Genomic DNA, 23,936 nt, shown 5'->3' with positions numbered 1-23,936 from the left:
TGTCCCCTCTCCCCCAAGCAATTTTCTACTGCTGGGTTCTAGTCTAGAGCCAGGTGTCATTGTGCCCCTAGAGGGAATGGTCAGCTCGTGAGTGGACTCTGCCTCAGGTCTGGGTTGTCCACTTGCCCTTAGCTGTTTTGTTTTTCTTTCTCTTCTTCTCCTCCTCCTCATTCTCGTTCTGCCCCCCCCCTTCTCCTCCCCACCCTCTTTTTCTTGGTACTGGGGAATGAACTCAGGGGTGCTTAACCACTGAGCCACATCCCCAGTCCTTTTTATTTTTTATTTTGGACAGGGTCTCCCTAAATTGCTTGGGACCTTGCTAAGTTATTAACGCTGGCCTTGAAATTGCAATCCTCGTGCCTCAGCCTCCCAAGCCCTTGACTGCTCTCATGCCCACTCTGTTGTCTTTGAATGTCAAACAATAGCAGTCACCTCGCACGGAGGATATATTATGCATAAAGTTTGGGATCATTATTTTTATCTGAATTCGACATTACCACATTACCATTGTACCCATTTGATAAGAGGAAGAGACAGATTCAGAGATGGGCAGTGACTCCTTCAAGGCCACACAGCCTAGGAGGAGTGGGACTGAAATTCGCATGTCTGTCAACACTCTTGGCTGTTACATTATACTGTCCCCGTCCTCAGCGAGGTCCAGCAGCAGCACCACCTCCTCTGGGAACTTGTTAGAGAAACCATTTCTCTGCCCACCTCAGACCTGCTGATCCACTCCGGTGGACCAGTGACCCTGGGTTAACAGGCCCCCCGGGGGAGTCTGGTGCTGACGGAGGCTGAGTGAGGTGGGGCGTAGGAAAAGCCGCCTCCTGGGGGAGATGGAAAACCCTCCCCTCACTCAAATGGAGCTGCTGCTGCTACTAGTTTTGCACCCAGATTTGTTGATCGGTGGCATGTCGACTTTTGGACATTTGCTACTCCAGCTCAAGTACTTCTGGTGCCTTGGAGTTCACGGTCCCTTGTAGCATGTGGGTTGAGTGTAAGACCAAGGAGAGCTGACCACGTACAGAAAGACACAGTCCTTGGGCTCCACTCATGGCCTTCCCACTGCCCATGACCATCCCAGCTGCCCAGAATGGACAGAGTGTAATGGAGCCTAAAAGACCAACAATGTCAAGTGCAGAGAACCCCCACCTTGTCCCTTCTATGATGTCCACATCCTCATCCCTAGAACCTGTGAATATGAGCTTATGTTCAAAAGGGATTCGGCAGGTGTGAATCACTGAGGGATTGTGGGTGTATGTGAGGATTTTCCTGGACTGTCCAGTGGGCCCAGGGGGGTCTTTTTGAGGGGAGGCAGAGGGAGAGGAGAGACGCCCCTGCTGACCTCAGAGGTGGATCAGCCATGAGCCATGGGAGGTAGGTGTCCCCTAGGGGCTGGGAAGGCAAAGGAAGAGTCAGCCAAGACCCTCCAGAAGGCAGGCAGTCCACAGACCCATTGCAGACTTTTGGCCCTCAGGACCATACAAGAACAGACCGGTGCTGCTTTAAGGTGCCCGGACTGTGGCATTTTGTCACAGCAGCCATAGCAAACTAATACACACTCTTACTGGGCTTCTAGCATCTGCCAAGTGACTCAGAGCCCCACATGTGCTATTCCAGGGACCTGAGCCATCCTCTGGCCTTCTGCCTGTCCCTTCAGCTTTCCCACCTTGGCCAGAAGTCTATTCCCAGGTAGGCGCCCCCAGCCCCTCCTGGCTGGACCAGGCCTCCCCGCCTCCACTGTGGCTCTTTGCTCTGAAGAACCATCCCACCTGATCTTCCTCATTCCCTCCTTCATGGCCTCAAGGTCTCTAGTCCCCTATGCCTGTCCCCAACGCCTCTGTCCTATATTTATTGACTGTTCCTCTGTATCGTTCCAATTTTAGTATATGTGCTGCCGAAGGGAGCACATATTGACTGTTTCTCTCCTCCTGCTGGGCTGAGGCTCCATGAAATCAGGCCCAGCCTAATCAGCACCACAGCTGTGGGTGGAGCCATTGGATGGGGTTGGCCAGGTGAGGAAGGCCAGGGCCACTCTCTGCTCAGCTGTTTCCTGGAGCTCTTCTGGCACAACCTTCTTTCACACCCCACTTCCTCCTGCCATTCAGTCAGTCAACAGACATTTATTGAACACCTAGTGTGTACCCACCTCTTTCTTCCAGTCCCAGGGGACAACAGTGTCCTAAACAGATGAGGACACTCAAAGGAATAAGGAAGGAAGTGGAGTAGGTGCTGAACTAACCTCAGAGCCTGAGGACAGCAGGTGGCCTACGAGCGGATGACACAAACCCAGGCTTCCCAGCTCTGAGTCATATTATTGTCTATAGAGCAAAATCATCGCTGAGACACGCTCATGCCCACGAGCCAAGCACACAGGGGGACGAGGGCTTCGTCTGCCGTGAGGCACGAGGTACAAGGGTGAAGCACGCACACCAGTGACCACAGCTCCTGGACCCAAATCCCGGCCCTGGGCCTCAGTAGCTGTGCAACCTCAGGCCACTCAATCTTTATGAGCCCATTTCCGCATCTGGAGACAGAGGTGACCCAGTAACCTTGGTTCTACCTTAGATAATGGGACCCGATGAAGGATCAGCCCCTGTGGGCCCAGACCCTGGCTCCAGTGTGTGCTCAACCTGCAATCAATGCCAATCTTGGCTTTTTTTTTTTTCCTGCTTATGTTTCTTCTTCTTTTGGTCATTTGCTAGAACGCAGTAGCAGGTGCCAAGGTGCCAAGAAGGTAGGAAAGACATTCACAGTAGAACAGTTCTCTCCATGATCTATTTGTTGTTTTGTTTTGAAGGCAGAACACATCGGCTGAGCTCCTCATCAGGTCTGCTTCTCCCACTGGACGAGAGGCTCCCTGAGGGTCCGGGACCTGACTTACAAGGACACAGGACCTGAGTCACACGGACACGCTGGGGTGGGGGGTGGGGGGTGCTAAGGACGGGAAGGCGGACAGCTGCCTCCCTCTCTGACTCTCACAGGAGGAATCCACAGGGGGCACATTGCTCTGAGTCTGGAGGGCGAGACCCTGAGCCCTGGGAAGAACAAGGATCTTCCGGAACCAGACTGGCTGGGCCTGGACATGGAGGTCCAGTGGAGTGGAGGCTTATGGGGCACAGTGAGACAGAGACTCAAGGGCGTGGAGTGAGGGTCCAGAGAGGAGCCCTTAGAGAGACCCTAGGCCTTTCACACACGCAGCCGATGATCCACGTTGGGTGGACTCCTGGCCTGGGGGAGGGCAGCGCCTGAGTTCTTCTGTCAGTAGATCCCCTAATGCCCTGACCTCCTACCAGAAGGCTCCCCCTTCCCCAAATCCCTAAAAAGCCTGGAGAGCACAGAGGCACGGGGGCATGGGACGTGTCTTCCCTTGCTGGGAGCCAGCGAGGCCCTCCACAGCCTGGGCAGCGGTGGAAGGACGAGCTGGACTGCAGCCTCACTGCCAGCTCTCAGGGTGGGTTGCCTTCCTCCTGGCCACACCAGCTGCTCCCGGGGTCTTCGTGGTGGGCTCATCGTCGGTTCTGCTTCTCCCACTGGACCACACGCTCCCCGAGGGTGGGAGCAAGCTGTGAGAGCCTCGGGGAATCCATCCCTCTCTGGGCCTCAGGTTGCCCCTGTCCTTGTGAAACGAGGGGTAGAGCTCAAGGGCCGCCCTGGATTCTCTGACAGCGGAAGCCTGTTTCCTGCATGAACCCAGCCCTGCAACCACATCAAAGAGCTTTAATTGTGGGATGGAGAAGGCAGAACCGTGGGTTGGGGGACATGCCTGATTCTAGGAGCTGCTCCGTAGGCGAGCTCCAGCACTCCACGCTGGCCCGTCCAGGGCTGCCCGGCCTCTCCAGGTGGCTCATGTGAGCTGCTGGTGGGGCGGCAGTTCTCAGAAGTGTGGCTTCAGGCGAGGGGGAGGCACGGGGATGGCATGCTCCCGCCTGGACATAGCGCTCAAGGGCGGTCTGGGGTAGGAGGAAGTGTAGACGCTCTCCCTCCAGCCAGTCTTGGGGAGCATCCACTGCTGCTTCAGCCGCTCATAGAGTCCGTAGTTTGTGGGCGGAGCTGCAAGAGAAAGCGAGTCTGGGTGACACGGTTTGGAGCAGTCTTGTACAGACTGACCATGGAGACACTGGAGGCTTACCCAGGCTGTTGTACCAGCGGCAGAAGCTGGCAGGGCAACCAGAGGGTAGGGCTTCCTACCCGTGGCCCATTTTCTTTTACCCTCTCTGAAATTATCTTATTTACCTGATCACCAGCTGTTTGGGTCATTAAAGATGTATTATCTTTCTACCCACTGGAATGTCACCTCCCCAGGGGCAGAAATCCTCTGTGCTGGTCACCACTGTGTCCCCAGGTGCCACTACAAGATAATGCCAGTGGGGAAATAGTCCCTGCTTGCTGAGAGAATGACCGTGGGAAGGCTCCCTGCCACCTGGCTCCAGGTAAATGCCACCTGGGCTGCCAGGGTGAGTGTCATTAGGAGCATGTCCCCAGGTTCAAGAACAGCGAGCAGGTGGAGGCCCTGAGCGGATGATAGGACTCCCCCTGCTGCTTGCTTTGAGCCAGAGGCCTCAGGTAATCCTCCTACACAAGCCCTGTGCATCTGTGACCCTTTCCAGGCCAACACGGGGCGGGGGCGGGGGATTCTGAATTTTGAAAGTACCAAGGAGGGGGAAGTCGATCTTCTCTGGAAGCCACAGCAACTTCTGTCTACTCCAGGTGCGGAGAGCGGGCAAGACCGGATTGTAATTATGCCTGTTGTAATGGTCGTCATAAGAGCTGATCAGGTAGCGGTGGGAGGGCTCCTGGTGGTGGGTGATCAGGTGTTTGTACGGGATCCCCTGGAAGGACAGACAGAGCAGACACATTAGCCATCAGAGCAAGGTGTCCGCCTGACCACGGACGGAGGTAGGAGCAGCCCTTCATGAAGCGGTGGCCTTGATGGAGAGGAGCCCCCTCACTCCGGTTGACAGTAAGTCGCAGAGGCCCCCAAAATGGGAAATACAAGTGTTGGTCCCCCTCTGATGCGGCCTTCCTTCCAACACATGTCCCAGCTAGCCACAGGCAGCCTATGCCAAGCCCATTCATCCCTGGAATGAGCGAGGGTGGCAGATTAAAGTCAGGACCCTGGGTGAGCGGGAAGACTCAGACGCTCACTGTGCTCCCTCGTGATCCGAGATTACACCCTTTGATCAGTCTCAAGTTCACCCACCCCAGTGCCTATTTCCAAGGCCAGCGGCAGATGCTGGGTGCCAGCCTGGCGGCCGCGACTCACATCCCAATCAGTTATACCGTGGGAAGAACCCGAGGGGGTCCGTAAATCGCCTTCACTCCGAAGGATTTACGGCTCCCTCGGCTAGGAAGCAGGGGCTCCGAGTCTGTTGGAGAGTTATTTACGGGGAGAAAAAGACCAAATTCGAATGGAGATGGAAGGTTTGACTGAGTCAGTGGATTTCTTGAAAGAGTCCCCTCGGTCCGGAAGGGAACCCTGGGGAACTGGGATGATTTACGGGGGGTGATAATGTGGATTTCCATGTCTGTCCTCTTGTTTGGAGCAGACAGGGAGGTTTGAGTCGCCCACGATTGGCTACACCCAAGAGTTCAAGCGGTGGCTCCGTAAATAAGCCAGATCACAATACCAGAGGGGACAAATGACAGTGGGCACAGACACTAAGCAAGGTTCCCAAGGTCTACACCATCCGGTGCCGGGAGTATTTCCAGTGCCAGGACAGTGAGCTGGGGTGTCCCCGCAACAGAGTGAGTGCAGAGGAGGCCCCAGAGCAGAGTAAGGAGAGGCCACGGTGGGGGTTCTGGACACTTCGATTGGTTCTGGCGTGGCCTGCTGGCTTCACTGTGGCTTGTTTTAATCAGGTGTGATAAGGAGGCAGACATGGGAACAACCACCTCTGAATGAAGAATCCAGTTCTCATGTGGAGGGGACATGCCATAACCATGCAGGGCCACTGGGGGGCAGCACCGGGCAAGGCAGCAGGTAGGTGTGGGGGACCCCAGTGGCCTCTGGGGTTCCTGTGGGAGGGAGGCAGCTAGGCAGGGTAGGCACCTTCAAGCAAGTTTGGGATTGGATAGTTTAAGTTCAGAGAGCTCTGGGACACAGGGGTGGTCTCTAGTTTTCCAGCCCTGGGTCGAATTAGAGCAGAGGAAATATTGACCTGGTGTGCAAGAATTAGATAAGTAGGGGAGGTGGAGCTGTGGGCGTGGGGTGGTTGGTGTCCACAGGAGAGGTGTACGAGAGGTGAACTCATAAGCAAGTGGCTTGTTAGGGTTAGGAATTAGCTAACCCAGGGCCTCCCTCCAGGATTCAAAAGGCCCCTGAGATGTCAAACCAGCATCAAATACAGGCAGTTTAAAATGTGATTAGTACACCTGCTGGGGGGTGGGTGGGGTCAGGGAGAGGGCCCTCCCTGGGCAATGACCCCACAGTCTATGGTCATTTTGGAGACCATAGAATTTGCCTAAAAAGGGAGAAAAGTAAGGTGGGCGTGGCAGAGGAGAAAGACGCTGTCCTAGGAGGAGGGATGTAAATGAAGCTTGGAAATGAAGGAGCTGCTTGGGGCGGTGCGTGGACACCCGGGGCCCTGGCACACAGACAGGCGATCATACACTTAGAAATGAGTGGACGATTTTTTTTTTCTATTAATGCGTGTTGGGTTCAGGGGGCTTTTTAATTTTAACCAGACTTCTTTAAGCTCTTGAGTCTAGGTTTGTGTGGGTCCAAAGGTCTTTAGGAAAGGCTTCCCGGTGCTCTGTGTTGAGAGAAAATCGACCCCACACGTGGGCAGAGGGGACTGGGAGCCCCAGATGGTGAGTTCTGAGAGTGATCCGCTGAGGTTAAGGGGCACTCCTGTCTTCCGTGTACACTAATGGTTTCAGCCAGCGGCCGCAGAGTGTCAACACAGCTTGGAGATGCCAGCATCCTCAGCTAGAGATGCCGTGTGATTCAGGGGTGCCCACAGGGCCTGGGGGTGTCAGTGTGGCCCAGGGACGCCTGCGGAGAGCTGAAAACCTGACACTATTTATCCTGACATGGGTCCCCAGGTGCAGAAGACACGTGGTTGCTTTGCCCAATTTACAGAGCAGCCACCTGCTTGTCCCCTAACCAACAGGAGCCTCCCACCACCGCTTTGGTAGATCCCACCACCTCTGTGTACTGAGCGGAACCATCTCTTGGTGCCTGTGAGCTCTAAAAGGCGCTGATTGTGACAGACTTCCACCACCGTGCTCCAGGCCTCCCCATCCAGGTTTAAGCAGGTCAAGGTTCGGGGAGTGGGAGACTAAGATGACCTCCAAGCGGAGAGGGGGGCCAAAGCAGCCACTTGGGATTCTGAGCATGATAGAGCTGGGGGGGGAACGGGGTGTGCCTGGCAGGGACTCCCACAGTGGTTGATGGGGGAAGCTCCCTGCTGTTCCTGGAGAAGCCAGGATCTCTGTGCCCTGAGGCGTCTCAGATGCCCCCTGTGTTGGCATGTGTTCTGAGGTTGCTTCCTGCTCCCAGAGCACAATGAAAGCACAATGAAAGCTTTGGAGGGGGCACTCCTAAATGTGGGGTGCGTTCCCTCTTACCTCATTCTTCCTCTCCCTATACCACCTGGAGATCCGATCAGGCTTGTGGCCGGGGAAGGGGACGTACTCCTTTCTATGAAGGCTCTGGGGTGTCTTCTCAGTGGCTTTGATGAACTAGAAAAGACAAAATATTCAAGAAAAATATCTGAGATGTGGCTTCTCAACCTTCTGCTGAGTTCCCTCACATCCTGGGCCATCAGAAGATGGGCTGAGGAAGACAAAGTTCAAAGTCAGGACATTCCACGTGACAAGGAAAGACATGCTCGGGAATGAGCACACCCTCCACACCCCTGGAGAGCAGCTGCTGGTCCCCGGCCCCTCTCAGCCTCACTCTGTCCTTTCCCACCTCCTCTCCTCTCTCCTCCTCCTCTCCTGTGGCTCCTCTCTCCTCCTCTCTTTCTCCTTTTCTCTTCTTTGTTCCTCACTCTTTTTGTTGTATCATGTTTTCTAATTAGTTTTCTTAAAATTTATTGTGGCCAGATATTAAACATTTACAACTTTGGGCCTTCTAATGGCATTCCAATGGCATTATGTGTGTTCCCGTTGCTGTGTAACCATCACTGCCCTCCAACTCCAGAACTTTCCATCCCAAACTGAGCCTCTGCCCCTGTCAAATACCCCCTCCCCATCCTCCTTCCCCAGCCATTCTACTTCCTGTCTCTATGAAATTGCCCATTATGGGCACCTCAAGGAAGCAGAATCTTACAATATTATCCTCTGTGTCCAATTTATTCACTTAGATGCTATTAGACTGGTTGGCTGGTTGGTTGGTTGGTACCATGATTGAACCCAGGAGTGCTCAACCACTGAGCCCCATCCCTGGCGCTTTTTGTTTTTTTTTATTTTGAGACAGGGTCTCACTAAGTTGCTTAGGTGCTCACCAAGTTGCTAAGGCTGGACTCTAACCTGTGATCCTCCTGTCTTACCCTCTGGAGTCGCTGGGATGATAGGCATGCTGTCTTCAAGATCCATTCATCTTGTTGCATATTTCAGAGTCTTCTTCCTCTTAAAGGCTGAATAACATTTTCTTGTATATATATGCCATATTTTGTTTTTCTGTGCACCCACTAATGGGTACCTGGACTGTGCCCACTTTTGGCTGCTATGAATAACATTGCTATGAACATGGAGTCCCTGCTCACCATCTTCTACAGATCCAGAGAATTCCCGGATCATATGGAAATCCTGTGCTTAATTTTGGCTACACCCTTTCACATTCCCACCAACAATGCACTAGAGTTCCCATGTATCCATGTCCTCTCACAACACTTGTTCTTGTCCTTTCTTTTTTTCTTCCATCGTGTGTGTGTGTGTGTGTGTGTGTGTGTGTGTGTGTGTATGCACATGCACCCATGCTGCTGGGGGTGGGACCCAGGGCCTCGCCCTTGCTCTACCACTGAGCCACTCCCAGCCCCATTATTTGTCAGTGAGTATGGAGTGGTAATTTCATTGTGGTTTTGTGTTATTCTAATGATACTGGTGGTTCAACAGTTTTCGAGTGCTTATTTCATAGCCATTTGTCTATCTTCTTTGAAGCAATGACTATTCAAAGTCCAAGGCCAATGTTTAACTTGGGTTGTTTGGATTTGTGTTGTTGAGTTGTAGGTAGCCCTCCCTGTATCTTGGATGTGTAATTGGCAGATGTGTTCTCCATCCTGCAGGCTGCCATTTGTCTCTGCTTTTAGTGTCCTCTGATATTGACTTTTTTTTTTTTAATTTTGATGACGTCCAACTTAACTGTTTTTGGTTCTGTTGCCTGTGCTTTTGGTGTTATACTCAACCACTGCCAAATCCTATCTCATGAAACTTTCCCCCTATATTTTCTTCCAGGAGTTTTACAGTTTGAGGTCTCCTCTGGGTCTTTGCTCCACTTTGAATTAATTCTTATCTGGTGTTAGGTAAGGGCCCCACTCCACTGTGCTGCCTGTGGACATCCAGTTTTCCCAGGTTCCCATGGTGAAGAATCCTTTCTCCAGTGAACACAGTTGGCAACCTCATTTGACCATAAATAAAATGGTTTATTTCCAGGCTCTGTCTTGTGTTCCATTGATCTGTGTACCCATCTTTTTGCCAGTAAATCATTGTCTTGATCACTGTAGATTCATAGAAACCAGGAAATGTGAGTTCTTGAGTTTTGTTCCTCTTTTTCAAAATTGTTTGGGCTACTTGAGATTCCATGAGTTTTAGGATGGATTTTTTTTCCCTATTTCTGCATCTACTGTGATTTTCATAGGGAATGCAATGAATCTATCTAGATTCTTTGTATAGTATTGGCAATTTTTTTTTCAGTGCTGGGGATCAAGCCCAGGGCCTCACACATGCCAGACAAGTGCTCTGCCACTGAGTCACATCCCCAGCCCAATACTGGCATCTTAAGTATTCTGTTCTTTTCAGTGTTCCATTATATGGAATTGTTTTCTTGATTTCCTTTTCCGATTTCTCGTTGTTCGTATATAGAAACACAACTTGACTTTTGTGTGTTGATTTTGTATCTTGCAACTTTTCTCAATTAGTTGATTTCACTGTGTGTTGATTTCACATGAGAGAGAGGGAGAGAGGACAAGGGGATCTTTAGGATTTCTACATATAAAAATCACATCATCTGGGGCTGGGGATGTGGCTCAAGCGGTAGCGCGCTCACCTGGCATGCATGCGGCCCGGGTTCGATCCTCCAGCCCCACATACAAACAAAGATGTTGTGTCTGCCAATAACTAAAAAATAAATAAATATTTTTTAAAAAATCACATCATCTGCAAAAACGGATAACACTACTGCTTCTTTTCCAATTCAAATGTTTTTCTTTACATTTCCTAATGGCTCTTGTTAGAACTTTCAGGACTGTGTTGATTAGAAATCTGTCTTATTCCTGATCTTGCAGAAAAAGTTTGCAGTATTTCCCCACTGGTATCAGGCTAGCTTGCTTTTCACATAAAGTCTTTTTATGTTGAGTACTTTTCTTCTGGCCCTAGTTGGTTGAGTGAAAGTGACTTGAAATGTGCCAAATGCTTTTTCTGCACCAACTGAGACGATCATGTGTTTTTTTCTTCATTATAATGGTTGATTTTCATGTGTTGAGCCCTCCTTGAATTGCAGAAATTCCAAAAAATTCCCCACTTGGTCATGAATAATGAACAATCCTTTCACTATTTGATCGATTTCAGATTGTTAGTGTCTTCTTGAGGATTTTTGCATTAATATTCTTAAGAAGGACTGCCTGTACTTTCTTTCCTTATGATGTCTTTGGCTTAGCATCAGGGTAATTCTGGCCTCATAAATGATATAGGAAGTGTTTTCTCCTCTTCAGTTTCTTGCAAATGTTGGAGAAGCATTGGTATTAATTCTTTATTTAAATGTTTGATAAAATTCACCCGTGAGGTCATCTAGTTCTCAGTTTTTCTTTCATTTTTTAAAAATTGGTTCAATTTACTTATTTATGATAGAATTTAATTTGCTATAATTGTACCAGCATAGAGTATGTCTTATTCTAGTTAGGACCCCATTCTTATGAATGTACATGATGGTGGGATTCACTATGGTGTGTTCACATAGAAAAAATGTGATTATTAATTTAATCTTTCCACTGATTATAGATCTGTTTATATTTTCTGTTTCTTCACAATTCAGTCTTGGTAGATTGTATATTTTTAGATCTGTCCATTTCACTACCCAATTTTTTTGCACACAGGTGTTCATGGTACTCTCTTATAATCTTTTTATTTAGGAAAACTGATAATGATCCCCTGATTTAATTTCCAATTTGAGTTATTGAGTCTTTTCTCCCCTTTTTTTCTTAGTCAATATAGCTAACAGTTTGTCAATTTTGTTGATTTTTTTTCAAAGAACCAGCTCTTGCTTTCACCGTAAATTTTCTTTTCTTATTCTCTATTCTATTTATCTCTTCCCTAATGTTAATTATTTCCTTCTTTGCTCTGAGATACTTCTTTTTAAAATGTATTTGCAGCTAAAAATTTCCCTCAACACTGTTTACACTGTATCCCATAAATTTTGGTATGCTGTATTTTCACTATCATTTGTCTCAAGATTTTCTTTCTACTTTTCCTGTGATTTGTTTATATATATTTACATATATATTTATATATATTCATATATATTTATTTTACATATATATTTTATTTTACATATATTTATTATATAAATATATATACATTTACATTTACATATATTTATTTTACACACACACACACACACACACACACACACACATACATTCCAAATGGTCTATAGTGTTATTCATGTCCCCTGTTTCCATATTGGCTTTCTACTTGGTTGTTTCATCCAACATTGAAAATGAGGTCTCAGGTCTGGGATTGCATATCAGCGGTAAAGTGCTCACCTAGCATGTGCAAGGCACTGGGTTCTATCCTCAGCACCACATAAAATTAAAAGAAGGTATAGTGTCCAACTACAATTAAAACAAAATATTTTTAAAAAATAAAGGGGCCTGGACATGGTGGCACATACCTGTAATCTCAGCAACTCAGGAGGCTAAGGCAGGAGGATGACAAGTTCAAGGCCAGACTCAGCAACTTAGCTGGCTCTAAGCAACTTAGTAAGACCTTGTCTCAAAAAAAAAAAAATTTAAAAAGTGCTTTGGATGTTGCTCAGTGGTTAAGCACCCCTGGGTGTAATCCCTGCTATTAAAAAAAGTGGGGTACTGGTCCATCTTGCTATTAATTTAAAGCCATCTCTTTTCCCTTCAATTCTGTCCTTTTTGCTTCATATCATCTGGAGTTCTGATATTTGGTGCATATGTATTTATAATTATTACACTTACTGGGTGAGTGGGCCCTCCTGTTAATATTTCATATCCTTTTTTGTCTCATAGCAGTTTTAACTTAGAGTCTGTTTGCCTAACACCATTACAGCCACCTGTTCCCTTTGGCTACTGTTGCACCGACTATATTAACATCCTTTCCCTTTCAACCCACGGTATCCTTACACTTAAAGTCAGTCTCTTGTGGACAGCATAGAGTTGGATCCTGTTTTTAAAATCCTTTCCTTTATCCTGTGCCTCTTGATTACTGAGTTTTAATTCATTTACATTTAAAGTGAACTGATAGGAGTGGATTCACTTTTGCCATTTTGCTGTTTTTCTGTGTGTCTTATAGATTTTTATCCTTTATTTCCTCCTCCTTGTTTGTTTGTTTATTTATTTATTTATTTATTTGCATTGCTGGGGATTGAACCCAGATCCTTGCACACATTAGGCAGGCACTCAGCAACTGAGCTACACCCTCAGTGTTTAGTACCTTTTTTGTGTTAGTTGATTTTTTTAAAAAAAGATATCTTTATTATATTTACTTATTTTTATGTGATGCTGAGGATCAAACCCAGTGCCTCACATGTGTGAGGCAAGCACTCTGCTACTGAGCCACAACCCGAGCCCTGATTTTTTTTTTTAAGTGACATGTTTTTATTCCCTTTTTACTTCCTTTTTTGTACACTCCACAGATATTTTCCTTGTGGCTACCATGGAGATTACACATGGCATCCTAAAATTATGACAATCTAGTTTAAACTGATATAAGCTGAAATTGCATAAATAGATGCTTAAGGGAATTCTAGAAGGAGAAGAAAAACAAAAGTGTAAAGAGATTATTTGAAGAAATAAAGACTGAAAACTGCAAATTTGAGTAAATACATGGCTCTACAAAAGTCTACTTCTTCGTAGCTCTGCCTCCCTTTATGCTACTGATGTCACAAATTGCATCTTTCTATATTGCCCTATATCCATTTACATAAGTTTTATAAACTTTTACGTTTGTCTTCTAAATTCTACAGAAGGTAAAAGGTAGAATTACAAATCAAAATTATAATGACACTGGTTTTTATGTTCGTTCAGGTATTTACCCTTACTAGAGAATCTTTATATTTTTCTGTGGCTCAAATTTCTAACATTCTTCCATTTCCACTTGAAATATTCCCTAGCATTCCTTGTAAGGCAGGTCTATGGAAGATGAACTCCCTCAGCTTTCATTTATCTGGAGATATCTTAATTTCTGCCTCATTTTTGAAGGACAGTTTTGTGGGATATAGAATTCTCAGTTGTTGGTTTTTCTTTCTTTTTTTCTGTCATCCCACTGCTTTCCAGTCTTCAAAGCGTCTCCTGAATAAACCACTGATCATCTTTTATTTTTGACAAGTTACTTTTCTTTTGATGTTCAAGATTCTCTCTGTCTTTAGTTTCCAGTGGCTTGATTATAATGTGGGTCAATGTAGAACTCTTTAAATCTATCCTATTTGGAATTCACTGAGGTTCTTGGATTTGTAGAGACATGTATTTACTCAAATTTGCAGTTTTCAGTCTTTAATTTTTCAATAATCTCTTTATACTTTTGTTTTTCTTCTCCTTTTGGAATTCCTATGAGGCATATAGGAATTGATAGGGCCCCACAAATCAATGTCCTGGGATCCAGTCACTGTCTTCAAGTTTTCTGCTTCTTTTTTCTGTCTTTTTTAGCCTGCTGTTGAAAAAAATCTATTGATTTTTTTTCAATTAATTTTTTTATGTTTTTCAGATCTAAAATTTATTTCTTTTCTTTTATAATCTCAATCTCTTTTTCAATATTCTCATTTCGCTCAAATACTGTTTTCTTAATTTACTTTTATTTTGTTTTAGTACTGGTGATTAAAAACAGGGATGCTCTACCACTGAACACGTGACCACTGAACACGTCTTCAGCCCTTTAATCTTTTATTTTGAGACACTGGCCTCAAACTTTTGATTCTTCTGCCTCAGACTCCCAGGTAGCTGAGATTACATCTTTTTGCATATAGGTATGTGCTATCACACCTAACTATCTGTAGTTTATTTTTTGTTTTGTTTTGTTTTATTTTGTTTTCTGTACTGGGGATTGAACCAGGAGTGCTTAACTACTGAGCCTCATCTCTAGCCCTTTCTATTTTTTAATTTTCAGGTAGGGTCTCACTAAGTTGCTGAGGCTGGCCTTGAACTTGCAATCCTTCTGCCTCAGCCTCTTGAGTCCCTGGGATTACAAGCATGTGCCACCACACCCAGCTTACTTTCATTCTTTGAATATACTTTCCTTTAGCTCTTTAAGCTAGAGTCATTTTAAAGCCTTTGCCTAGTACTTTGATGCTTGTGTTTCTTCAGAATTTCTTTTTTTTCTTTTCTTTTTTTTTTTTACAGAGAGAGAGAGAGAGAGAGAGAATTTTTTAATATTTCTTATTTTAGTTTTCACCGGACACAACATCTTTGTATGTGGTGCTGAGGATCGAACCCGGGCCACATGCATGCTAGGCGAGCGCGCTACAGCTTGAGCCACATCCCCAGCCCTCTTCAGAATTTCTAATGCTGTATTTTGTTGCTTTAACTGAGCCATGTTTTCCTGTTTCTTTGTATGTCTATCAGTTTGTTGTTGTTTGATTATAATATGACTCAATGTGAAAGTTGAAAAACTGGGCATTTGAAAAAACTGCAAACCCTCTCAATTTTCATAGCCTGGATCTGAGCAAGGGAAGACCTTTTTCAACTAGCAGGTCATGTTCTGAGACTGAGGTCAGTCCTTCATGAAGAAAGTATCTGTGGGAGACCAACCTTACACGTGACTGGGTCACACTCCTGGGCTGGATGCTGAGTTGCTCAGTCACAGAAATGTGGTCAGTGTCTCTCTTGCATGGGTGTGTCTTGCTAAAGCCTAATGGGTGAAGTTATGGTCACCTGTTCCTTTGTAATATAACCCCTTGCCCTGTTTAGGTTAGAATCTTCCAAGGAAGTGCCTTGTGTGTGTCCCCTCCTCTTACTGTGCCCTTGGGTGCGACATACCCAGGTGTCAGTCAACCTGCTGACAGTGGACATCATGAAGATTCTCAGTCCCCTGAAACCTGACCCCTTGCCTCATTTGAATAGCTTCCCTCAATAAAAGAGGTCAGCATATGCTCTCGCTCTCTCTCTTTCTGGGGACCCTTAAGGTCAGAGAAGCTATCACAGCGACCCCGAAGACAAAGGTATTTGTGTCTCTTTGTGGTTATTTCATGCAGCCCAGTTAGCCCAGTTTAACTGGAGTGACCCCTGAGCCTTTTAGTCACAAACAGAACCCGGCAAGTATCCTCAGGCCTTTTATTGGCACACAACTTGCAGGGGTCTGTACATACTTTTCAGATCCCCCAAATACGTTTCTCCTTTTAGATGTTTTAATTTCCCAAAGAGTCTCACCATTCCCTGCTTCTTCTTGGGGCCTTGTGTGTTCTACTTACCCACAATCTCTTGCCCCAGGCTTATCCATGTTTGTAGCCCCCTGGCAGTTCACTAGCTATGCCTGCTACTACTTTCCCTGGCTTTTCCTAGCCTGGGCTGTGAACGAGGCTACTCTTCGCCATCTGGGCTCCAAGTTCAGTGAAACAGAGGCCAATCTCCCAGGCAGGTTAGAACACTGCTCCACTCCTTCAGATATGAGGGCAGGAAGTGTAAACTGGGTCCCAGACCCCCGAGATTACAGACTGCACCATGCCATTCTGGGAAGGGGGTAGGAAAGGGGCAAGTAAAAACCTCACAGAAATTCTTTTCATTTGAATGTCTCTTTTTCTTGATTCAGTAATCAATTTGTTGCTATAGACCTTTGATTGTTTTCAAGAGCTCCTATAACATTTTGACCAATTTAAAAAATGTTCCCATGAGAAACGAGGCCCTGAGTTTTCCTAGTCCACCATGTTCCTGACATCACCCCAACTCCACTTCCTATTTAATATCCCCTAGGTGTGACAGCAGACCACACTATCACTGAGTGCTGCATCCCCCACACATACCTAAGTTTATTGCTCAGTCTGTCCTTCTTGCTCTTGCTTTTATACACACCTGCTTTCCCAAGAAAGCCATGTGCCATTGAAATATGATGGCCACAGTCCTTGTGTCTGGCCAGAGGGATGGTGACTGCTAATGTTCTCCATGAAAACGGCCCTTTCTGGTACTCTGATGTCACTGTCAAACTTCCTTGCACCAAATCTGCCAATTCTATCTTATCCTCTGTTATGATTTGGATACAAGGTATCCCCTGAACACTAATGTTAGCCAATGCAAGACTGTTCAGAGGTGAAATGGTTAGATTATGAGAGCTGTAACTTGATCAGTGGATTAATCCATTTGATGGATCAATAATATGAATGGACTTCTGGGTGGTAACTGGGTGGGGCATGGCTGGAGGAAGTAGGTCACTGGGGGTATGATTTTGAGGATTATATTTTGCCTTTGCTTCTAATGAGTTGTCTTCCACCATGAGGTTCTGCCTCACCCCAGGCCCAGAGCAGTGGAGTCAACTGACCACACTAAACCTCTGAAGCCATGAGCCCAAACAAACTTTTCCTACTCTAAGGTTGCTCTTGACCCATAGTCAGGTCACAGTAAGGAAAAGCAGACTAATGCATCCTCTTTTCCTTGCCCATCTCCCAAGAAGATTTGAGAATGTCTAGATTTCTCTGGAAGAAAAATAAAAAAAGTAAGTAAGTGGCCACCAATGAAGACATTCAGTTCCAATTTATTTCCCAGTGGCCTTGAAAGCACAAAGGATAACCAAGAGCCCATTTGTTCTGTTTTGAAAGTAAAAAACCGAAATAGACCTATAGGGCAAGATTGCGGCTCAAGTGCCGGAAAGTAGGAGCACCCAACCTTGGACGTCCCTGCAGGGTGGGCCAGGCCTGCCGTGGAAGAGGCCACATTCAGGAGGAGTGGACTTTCTTCCAACAAAAGTGCGGAGGAAATTGGGACTATCCAGACACCTAGAAACACTCAACTGAGCGACGTAACCATGTTGGCACCTCTGCTGTGGTGTTTTCAAGCCGTAAAGGGGCCTTGTTGATTGTCGGAATGAAATTCCTTATGGAGAGCACAAAGACCCTATTGACAGTTTCTTCAGTTGCAACCACCTGCTGCCTTTGATTTGAAAATAACAATGAACATTCCTCCTACCTCTCCCTCCCCATCCCTCCAGAGCCTTTCCCGCCCTCCCTCCCTCCTTACCTTCCCCCTCTCTTCCAGCCAGTTTCCAGTGAGCACTCTGGTGGAATACTGTTTCTCAATCTGCCAGCTTGGAGTAGAGAACGACTGTGGAGCCACCCCCAAAAATACCATGGTAAGGATCTCTCCCAGCCTCCTTGGATTTGATGGGTTTAGGGGGAGGCAGAGGAATCACACAGTTTCCACACTATCTTCCCAGTCACCCTCCTGAGTGGAATTTAAAAAAAAAAAAACAACTCTGAGAGTTCACTTTCAGCCTCCAGGGAGAAGGACTGGATCTGGGTTCTCTATTGTTTACTGTCTCCGTGGGGACAGACTCTAAGTATAAATATTCTCCTTCAGGGAACAGCTGATTCTGCAGGTGCAAAATTGACCCCATAAAAATAAACCAAACCAACAAGTCTCACCACAGAAACAGTAGTGGAAAGACCTGGTTTCTGTGTTAAAACCCCAAAATGGGCATCATCCTTGCCACATTTCTCCAATGGGGTGCGTTGAATTCTGCTACTTAATGAGTGTCAATCAATGAGCTAGACCCAGGCTGAGATATTGACATGTCTTCTCTCTTAGCAGTTTCTGAGGCAGGTGCAACTATTGTACCCTTTTTCCAAGTGAGAACACTGAAGCAGAGAGAGATGAAGCAGTTATCTGAAGTCACACAGCCACCACATTAAGCTTAAACCCCTGGATTCCATTCACTACCTGTCTGCAGCTTTGCTCAAGGGGCTTCAGTGAAGAATCTTATATTTGTGTTTGTAACCGATACAACATGGTTCACTCAGTCTTCATTCACTCACTCCACAGTCGTTTCACATTGTATGTTTGGTGTGGAGCTGCAGCTTCCATGTATTAGCGACTAGACCTCACCCAAGCCCCTAGGTCTAGTCACGAATACATCTCTAAATGAGCTCAGTTCAGCAGGAAAAAGTCCACTCTCTTGCCAGTTTGTTAGACAAAACAGGTCAAGACCCACCTAGATGTGTATTGACTGAGGGCTGGTTCAATAACCTGTGCTCCACCCATATGATTAAATTCTCTGCAGCTATTAAGAAGGCTGATGCAGGACGATGCCTGTAACGTGCTGGTTAAGTTGAAGAAGCAGAACCCTGCTGCTGTGGGCTTGCTTGCTATAAATGAAAACACTAGATTTCAGTAAGTGATTCGGAGAAAGTGTTCTCCAACTGCCTTTGACTAAATAGCAGGAGAACTCCTAGAAACTGCTGGTTTCCTCTTGATGCCAAATTTGAAGACCAGGAAGATGTGTCACTGAGCAGAGCAAGCCTCTGTCGGGGGCCACAGTGTGGGCATGGCTGGTGTGAGGAAGACAGGGTCCCATCTTTTTAATGAAAGTTCTAGGGGATCATGTATTCTGTGTAATTCCACTTGTAAAACCTTTCATTGTAAAATGTGACTTAAACATGAACAGTTTCAGTAAAAATAAATCTACAGATACGTATGCTGGAAAAGCAAAATCTCACAAAACCACTGAGTAGGACAAGGAAACATTGCCCATACCCCACAGTGTTCCACTCGCCTCCTGCCACTCAGACCCATGCCGCCCCCCAAGAAAACTACCGTCCTGGCTTTATGACAATAGCTTCCCTGTTTATTGCTGTATGCCCAGCACCAAAGTCTTTCTTCCTAAATGCTAATGTAAAGCTGGGGGGTGGGGGTGTAGCTCAGTGGTAAAGTGTGTGCTTAGCATACAGGAGGCCCTGGGTTCCATCCCCAGCACCAAAAAAAAATCAAATCAAACTAAACTAGCATTTAGTTTTGCATGTTTGTTGGTTTCATATAAATATAATCTCATGGTATGTATTTATTTGAGTCTAGGTTCTCTTTTCTTCAATGTAGTTAGTTCTTTTAAGTTTCAATCATGTTGCAGGTAGCTGTTGACCTCAAATAATAAGAGAAAGGGCTATCTTTGATACTACACCAAAAGCTAAATTCTTTTTTCCTCTTGGGAGTTCAGTCAATTTTTCTGTTGGTGCATTATAATCATGCATAATAATGGAATGCAAAACTCAATCTGTGATGTGCATGCTGTGATCAATCAGGCACATCCAGGGAGGTTGGGGCAGTGGGCAAAAAGGAGACAGAGGTGCTGCAGGTCGTTTGGAAACAGAAGTTTGCTGGTTATGGGGGGTCAATCGTGGGGAGTGATATATCCCGGCCACAGCTGAGAGGGTCTTCCCAGAAGCAAGCGGACTGCAGGCCTGTGGATTGTTGAGGGTGCTTGCAAGGGTGCGTTAGAGCTGGCTGTGTCTGGAAAGAAGTGCTCACAGAAGGGGCCCTACCTCCAGGTTGTGTCTGGCAGTCTCTTGTGATATTCTTGTTTTGGACAGATGTGTGGGAGAGCCCATCTTTCTGTGGGCAAGGATGATGCCCATCTTGGGGCGTCAACTTCTTTTTATTAGGGTTTGACAAGTGACTCCATCTTGATCCTCCCAACTCGCACCTAGTTGCGGTTGCTATGGCAGCATAATATGCTTCTCCCGGTGACCAGATGTAGCCCCTTCTCTAGAGCAGAGGTTGTCAAACGTTTGGGTCTCAGGACCTCTTCAGTCTTGTAAAAAGACTGGAGAGCTCCTAGAAACTGCTTCCCCCAGCCCCATATTGGGAACTGAACCCAGGGCTGCTCTACCACTAAGCCCCATCCCCAGTCTTTTTTTTTTTTTTTAATTTTGAGGCTGGATTTCTCAAAGTTGTCCAGGCTGGTCTGGAACTTACAATCCTCCTGCCTCGGCCTCCTGAGTCACTGGGATTGTAGGTATGTGCCACTGCACCTGACTCAGGGGGCGCTTTTTTTTTTTTTAATGTGGATTAAATTTAGTGGTGCTGGAGCCATGTCCTATCAGGTCATGTGAACCAATTGTCATGGTGGGGATATTTACACCACGGAATTGGCTACTGCTGTATACATATCAGGGTGTTTCCCTTTGCTTGTTTGTTTTTTTCAGAGAACCAGTTTACCTTCAGGACACCAATTAGTTCCATCAATATTCACCGTATTAGAAATTCAAACAAATCCAAAGTGTGTTTATTGATTCCAAAATTGCAAAACTCGTTGCATGTTAACATAGTTAATTTTTTAATGAAAAGTAACTCTGTTTTCTGAAAAAAAAAATTTGGTGAAAAGAATGGCATGTTTTTTTTTTGCAAATATGTTTCATGTCTAAACTGATACATCTGACTGCCTTCACTCTGTTGGTTATATTGCTCTTTTACTTTGTGTGTCTATGTATATGTCTATGTATATGTGTGTGTGTGTGTGTCTGTGTGTGTGTGTGTGTGTCTGTGATGCTGAGGATCAAACTTGAGGCCTATTGCTTGCTAGGCAAAAGCTCCACCATTGAAGCTACACCCCAGCTCTGTTGTTTTATTTAAAGGAGAAAAATCTAGCCTCATATATATCTGTAGTTAAAAATTAAGAAGGGAATATTTAAATAGTTCTTGATGTGAACTGTGGATATTCTGTTGTGATGTTGTAACATAACAGGAAATACATATTTGAGCTACATTACCAGTTCCTGGCACAGAGCTTATAAGTTACTTTAATATCCTGAGTATTAGGTGACAAAGGAGCACCTTTTGTTAATTGTTAACAAGTCCCTTTTAACCATAAGGGAGTCTCTGCTAATCAGATGACTCTTGGTGACTCCCAGGTAGCTTCAGGATGGGGCTGCTTGTCAAAGGAACTCCGTTCTCTGACCTCCATGTAGGGGAGGGGGACTGTGGCTGAAGTTAGCCTCCAATAGCCAATGACTTAATCAATCATGCCTATGGAATAGAGTCTTTATAAAACCTAAATGAAGGGGTTCAGAGAGCCTCTGTGTTGGCAAAAGTATCCAGCACACCCCAAAGATCACAGAGACCACAGCTCCTGTGCGTGGGTCTTCTGGACCCTACTCCATGTACTCCTCATCAGACTGTCATTGGTATCCTTTGTGACATCCTTTATAGCAAACAGGTAGTAGTTTCCTTGGCTTCTGTGAACCATTATAGTAAATTATTGAACATAAGGAGGGGCCATGGGAATCTCTGATTTATAGATTTATAGCAAAGGCAGGCAGAAGTGTGGGTAACTTGAGACCCCCAACTTGGTTGGCATCCAATGAGGGGGCGGTCTTACGAGCCTGAGTCTCTAACCTGAAGGTCTGCATGACTTAGCGTCAGAACTCAGATTGTCAGACACCCAGTCGGTACCTGAAGAGGACTGGAGACTTGCTTGGTGTGGTGGGGAAAATCCAATACTTCTAGTGTCACAAATGTTACAAGGAGAAGTCAGATCACAGAGGTTGTGCCTTTGATCCTACATCAAATCTCTTAAAGAGTTGTATTGTGGCATTAAAATCCACTGGCTCATTTTGCGCTCTGAGTAAATCTTTTACCTTTTCATCATTTTGTCACACTGCAGAGGTCATTTGGAAAATATTAGTTTCCTGAGCTGTGTGGATCTTTCAATCATTGATGTTATTTAAAAATCATTTTTGTCAGTATCAATGCGAATCTCATCAGAAAAAGCATATGTTTAAGAAGTTGTTATCCACAGTTCCCCGTGGTCGGTAATAGTTTTCCAAAGTCCTAGTTTTACCTTTGAAAAAACAAAATTTTGTCACTGGAAAGTATTCTGGTTTTTTTGTTTTTCCTGAAAGTGATAAACTTACTTCATTTCAAGAAAACATCTGACAAGCCTGCACGGTGGTACACGCCTGTGATTCCAGCAACTCAGGCGGCTGAGGCGGGAGGATCACAAGTTTCAGGCCAGACTCAGCAATTTACAAAGTGATGAATGAGCATCGAGCCAGTGCAGAGGGAACTGGGTGGTTGTGGGATGGTACATTTGGAACACAGACCTACTGGAAATTCCAGTTGCACCACTTACTAGCCATTTAACTTTGACCAAGTTCCCTGGCCAAAGCCATGCTGGTTTCCTAACGTGTAAATTGGGACTAAATACTACGTACTTCATAAGATGGTGAGAACGTCATGAGCTGTTACCTCTGCGGTGCCTGGGAAAGTGCTGGTCACATCTAGAAGGTCAGTAGGTGTTTGGTTCTTTCTTCCCTTTGTGCCTAAACCAAGTTTATCTTAGTAATAAAATGTATTCTTTTCCCTACAGTTCGAGGCATATATTTGGGAAATTGGGACAGAAAAGCCCCAAGAGGAATAATTCTCAATTCTCTTTGAACAGAGGATTTTTTACCTATGAGAACAGCTTGCTCATCCCACCAGGAAGTTTGCTATGACTCTGATAAACAGCACCCCTGTGATGGTGAAAAACGTGTACTCACCCCTGTTCTGCGTTCTTTACAGGGATCACTGCAGGCATTAGGCATGATGAGCCTTGCTTCTAGATAAGAAAACAGAGGGACTAGGAGGTTAAGTAACTGCCAGGCCTCTGTTGGCTCTGGACTGTGTGTTCATCACTGCCTCAGGAAAGGCTTTGCAAAAGCAGAAGCAGGAGCCCAGAGTGCGTCTCTTCAACTTGCAATTTATGTCCTTTAGGGAGGACACAGGCAGAGAGGTGTTTCATCTTAGTGGAAATGGATCCTTAAGGGTTTTTCTATGAAAAGAAATTCTTTGAAACTAAACTGCCAGCACTACTTTTCCTGATTCAACCTGGGGCAGCATTGGCAAGGCAGCCAGCTGGGATGTTGGTGTTCTGGCCTGAGGACAGAGCAAGCCTGACAGCTTGTGAATCGGGAGCCAGTTTGCTGACTCTGGCATCCTTTGCTTTGTAAGACAGAGGCAAAAATATCAGACAAAAACCCAATAATGGCTTCTTTGAGGGTAGGATCTTCCCTTTTAAAATACAGACATGGCATACCCTCTCTGTCCCCCCCTACCAATTGTCAAAACAACCATTTTTCTTTTTGTATTTGGGGGTTGGATGCTACAGTCCTCTTCCCTACACACTGAGAGATCTGCTGGAATACAGTAGGCATTTCGGTGGTATCCATCAACACTTAAAATATGCCCAGCCAGGTGTGGTGGCACATGCCTGTAATCCCAGCAACCTGGGAGGCTGAGGCAAGAGAACCACAAGTTTCAAGGCTGGCCTCAGAAACTTAGCAAGACCCTGTCTCAAAATTTTTTAAAAAGGCGGGGGGGGGGCGGGGGGCTAGGGGATGGAACTCAGTGGTAGAAATGTCCTGGATTCAATCCCCGGTAAATAAATAGATAAATAAATAAATTTAAAAATGAATTAATTAAGAAATAAAATGTACCCAGTCAACAGCTCTCCTTTTTGAATCTATCCCTGAAGCAGAAGAGAAGGGGGTAAAGAAATGTCCGTTATGAATTTGTCACAGTGAAAACCTGGGAACAGACCAAACGTGCCCACCAATAAAGAGAATACCTGAAAAGTGT

General features: G+C 45.8%; 1 protein-coding gene across 1 annotated transcript; it reads right to left on the bottom strand.

Moving 5' to 3' along the window:
• Positions 1–3,704: 3,704 nt before the first annotated feature.
• Positions 3,705–17,847, bottom strand: Cfap107 (cilia and flagella associated protein 107). The gene is made up of 4 exons (XM_005318026.3): positions 17,568–17,847; positions 7,573–7,686; positions 4,655–4,832; positions 3,705–4,053 (listed from the first exon to the last, which is right to left on the bottom strand). Exons 1-4 carry the CDS (start codon positions 17,676–17,678, stop codon positions 3,878–3,880), a joined length of 579 nt encoding a protein of 192 aa, XP_005318083.2. The 5' UTR covers positions 17,679–17,847; the 3' UTR covers positions 3,705–3,877.
• Between the last annotated feature and the right edge of the window lie 6,089 nt (positions 17,848–23,936).

This window comes from Ictidomys tridecemlineatus, chromosome 11, assembly GCF_052094955.1.
Source record: "Ictidomys tridecemlineatus isolate mIctTri1 chromosome 11, mIctTri1.hap1, whole genome shotgun sequence".
NCBI lineage: Eukaryota > Metazoa > Chordata > Mammalia > Rodentia > Sciuridae > Ictidomys > Ictidomys tridecemlineatus.
Note: the sequence above shows the minus strand (reverse complement) of the source record. Positions and strands in the feature narration are given on the sequence as shown.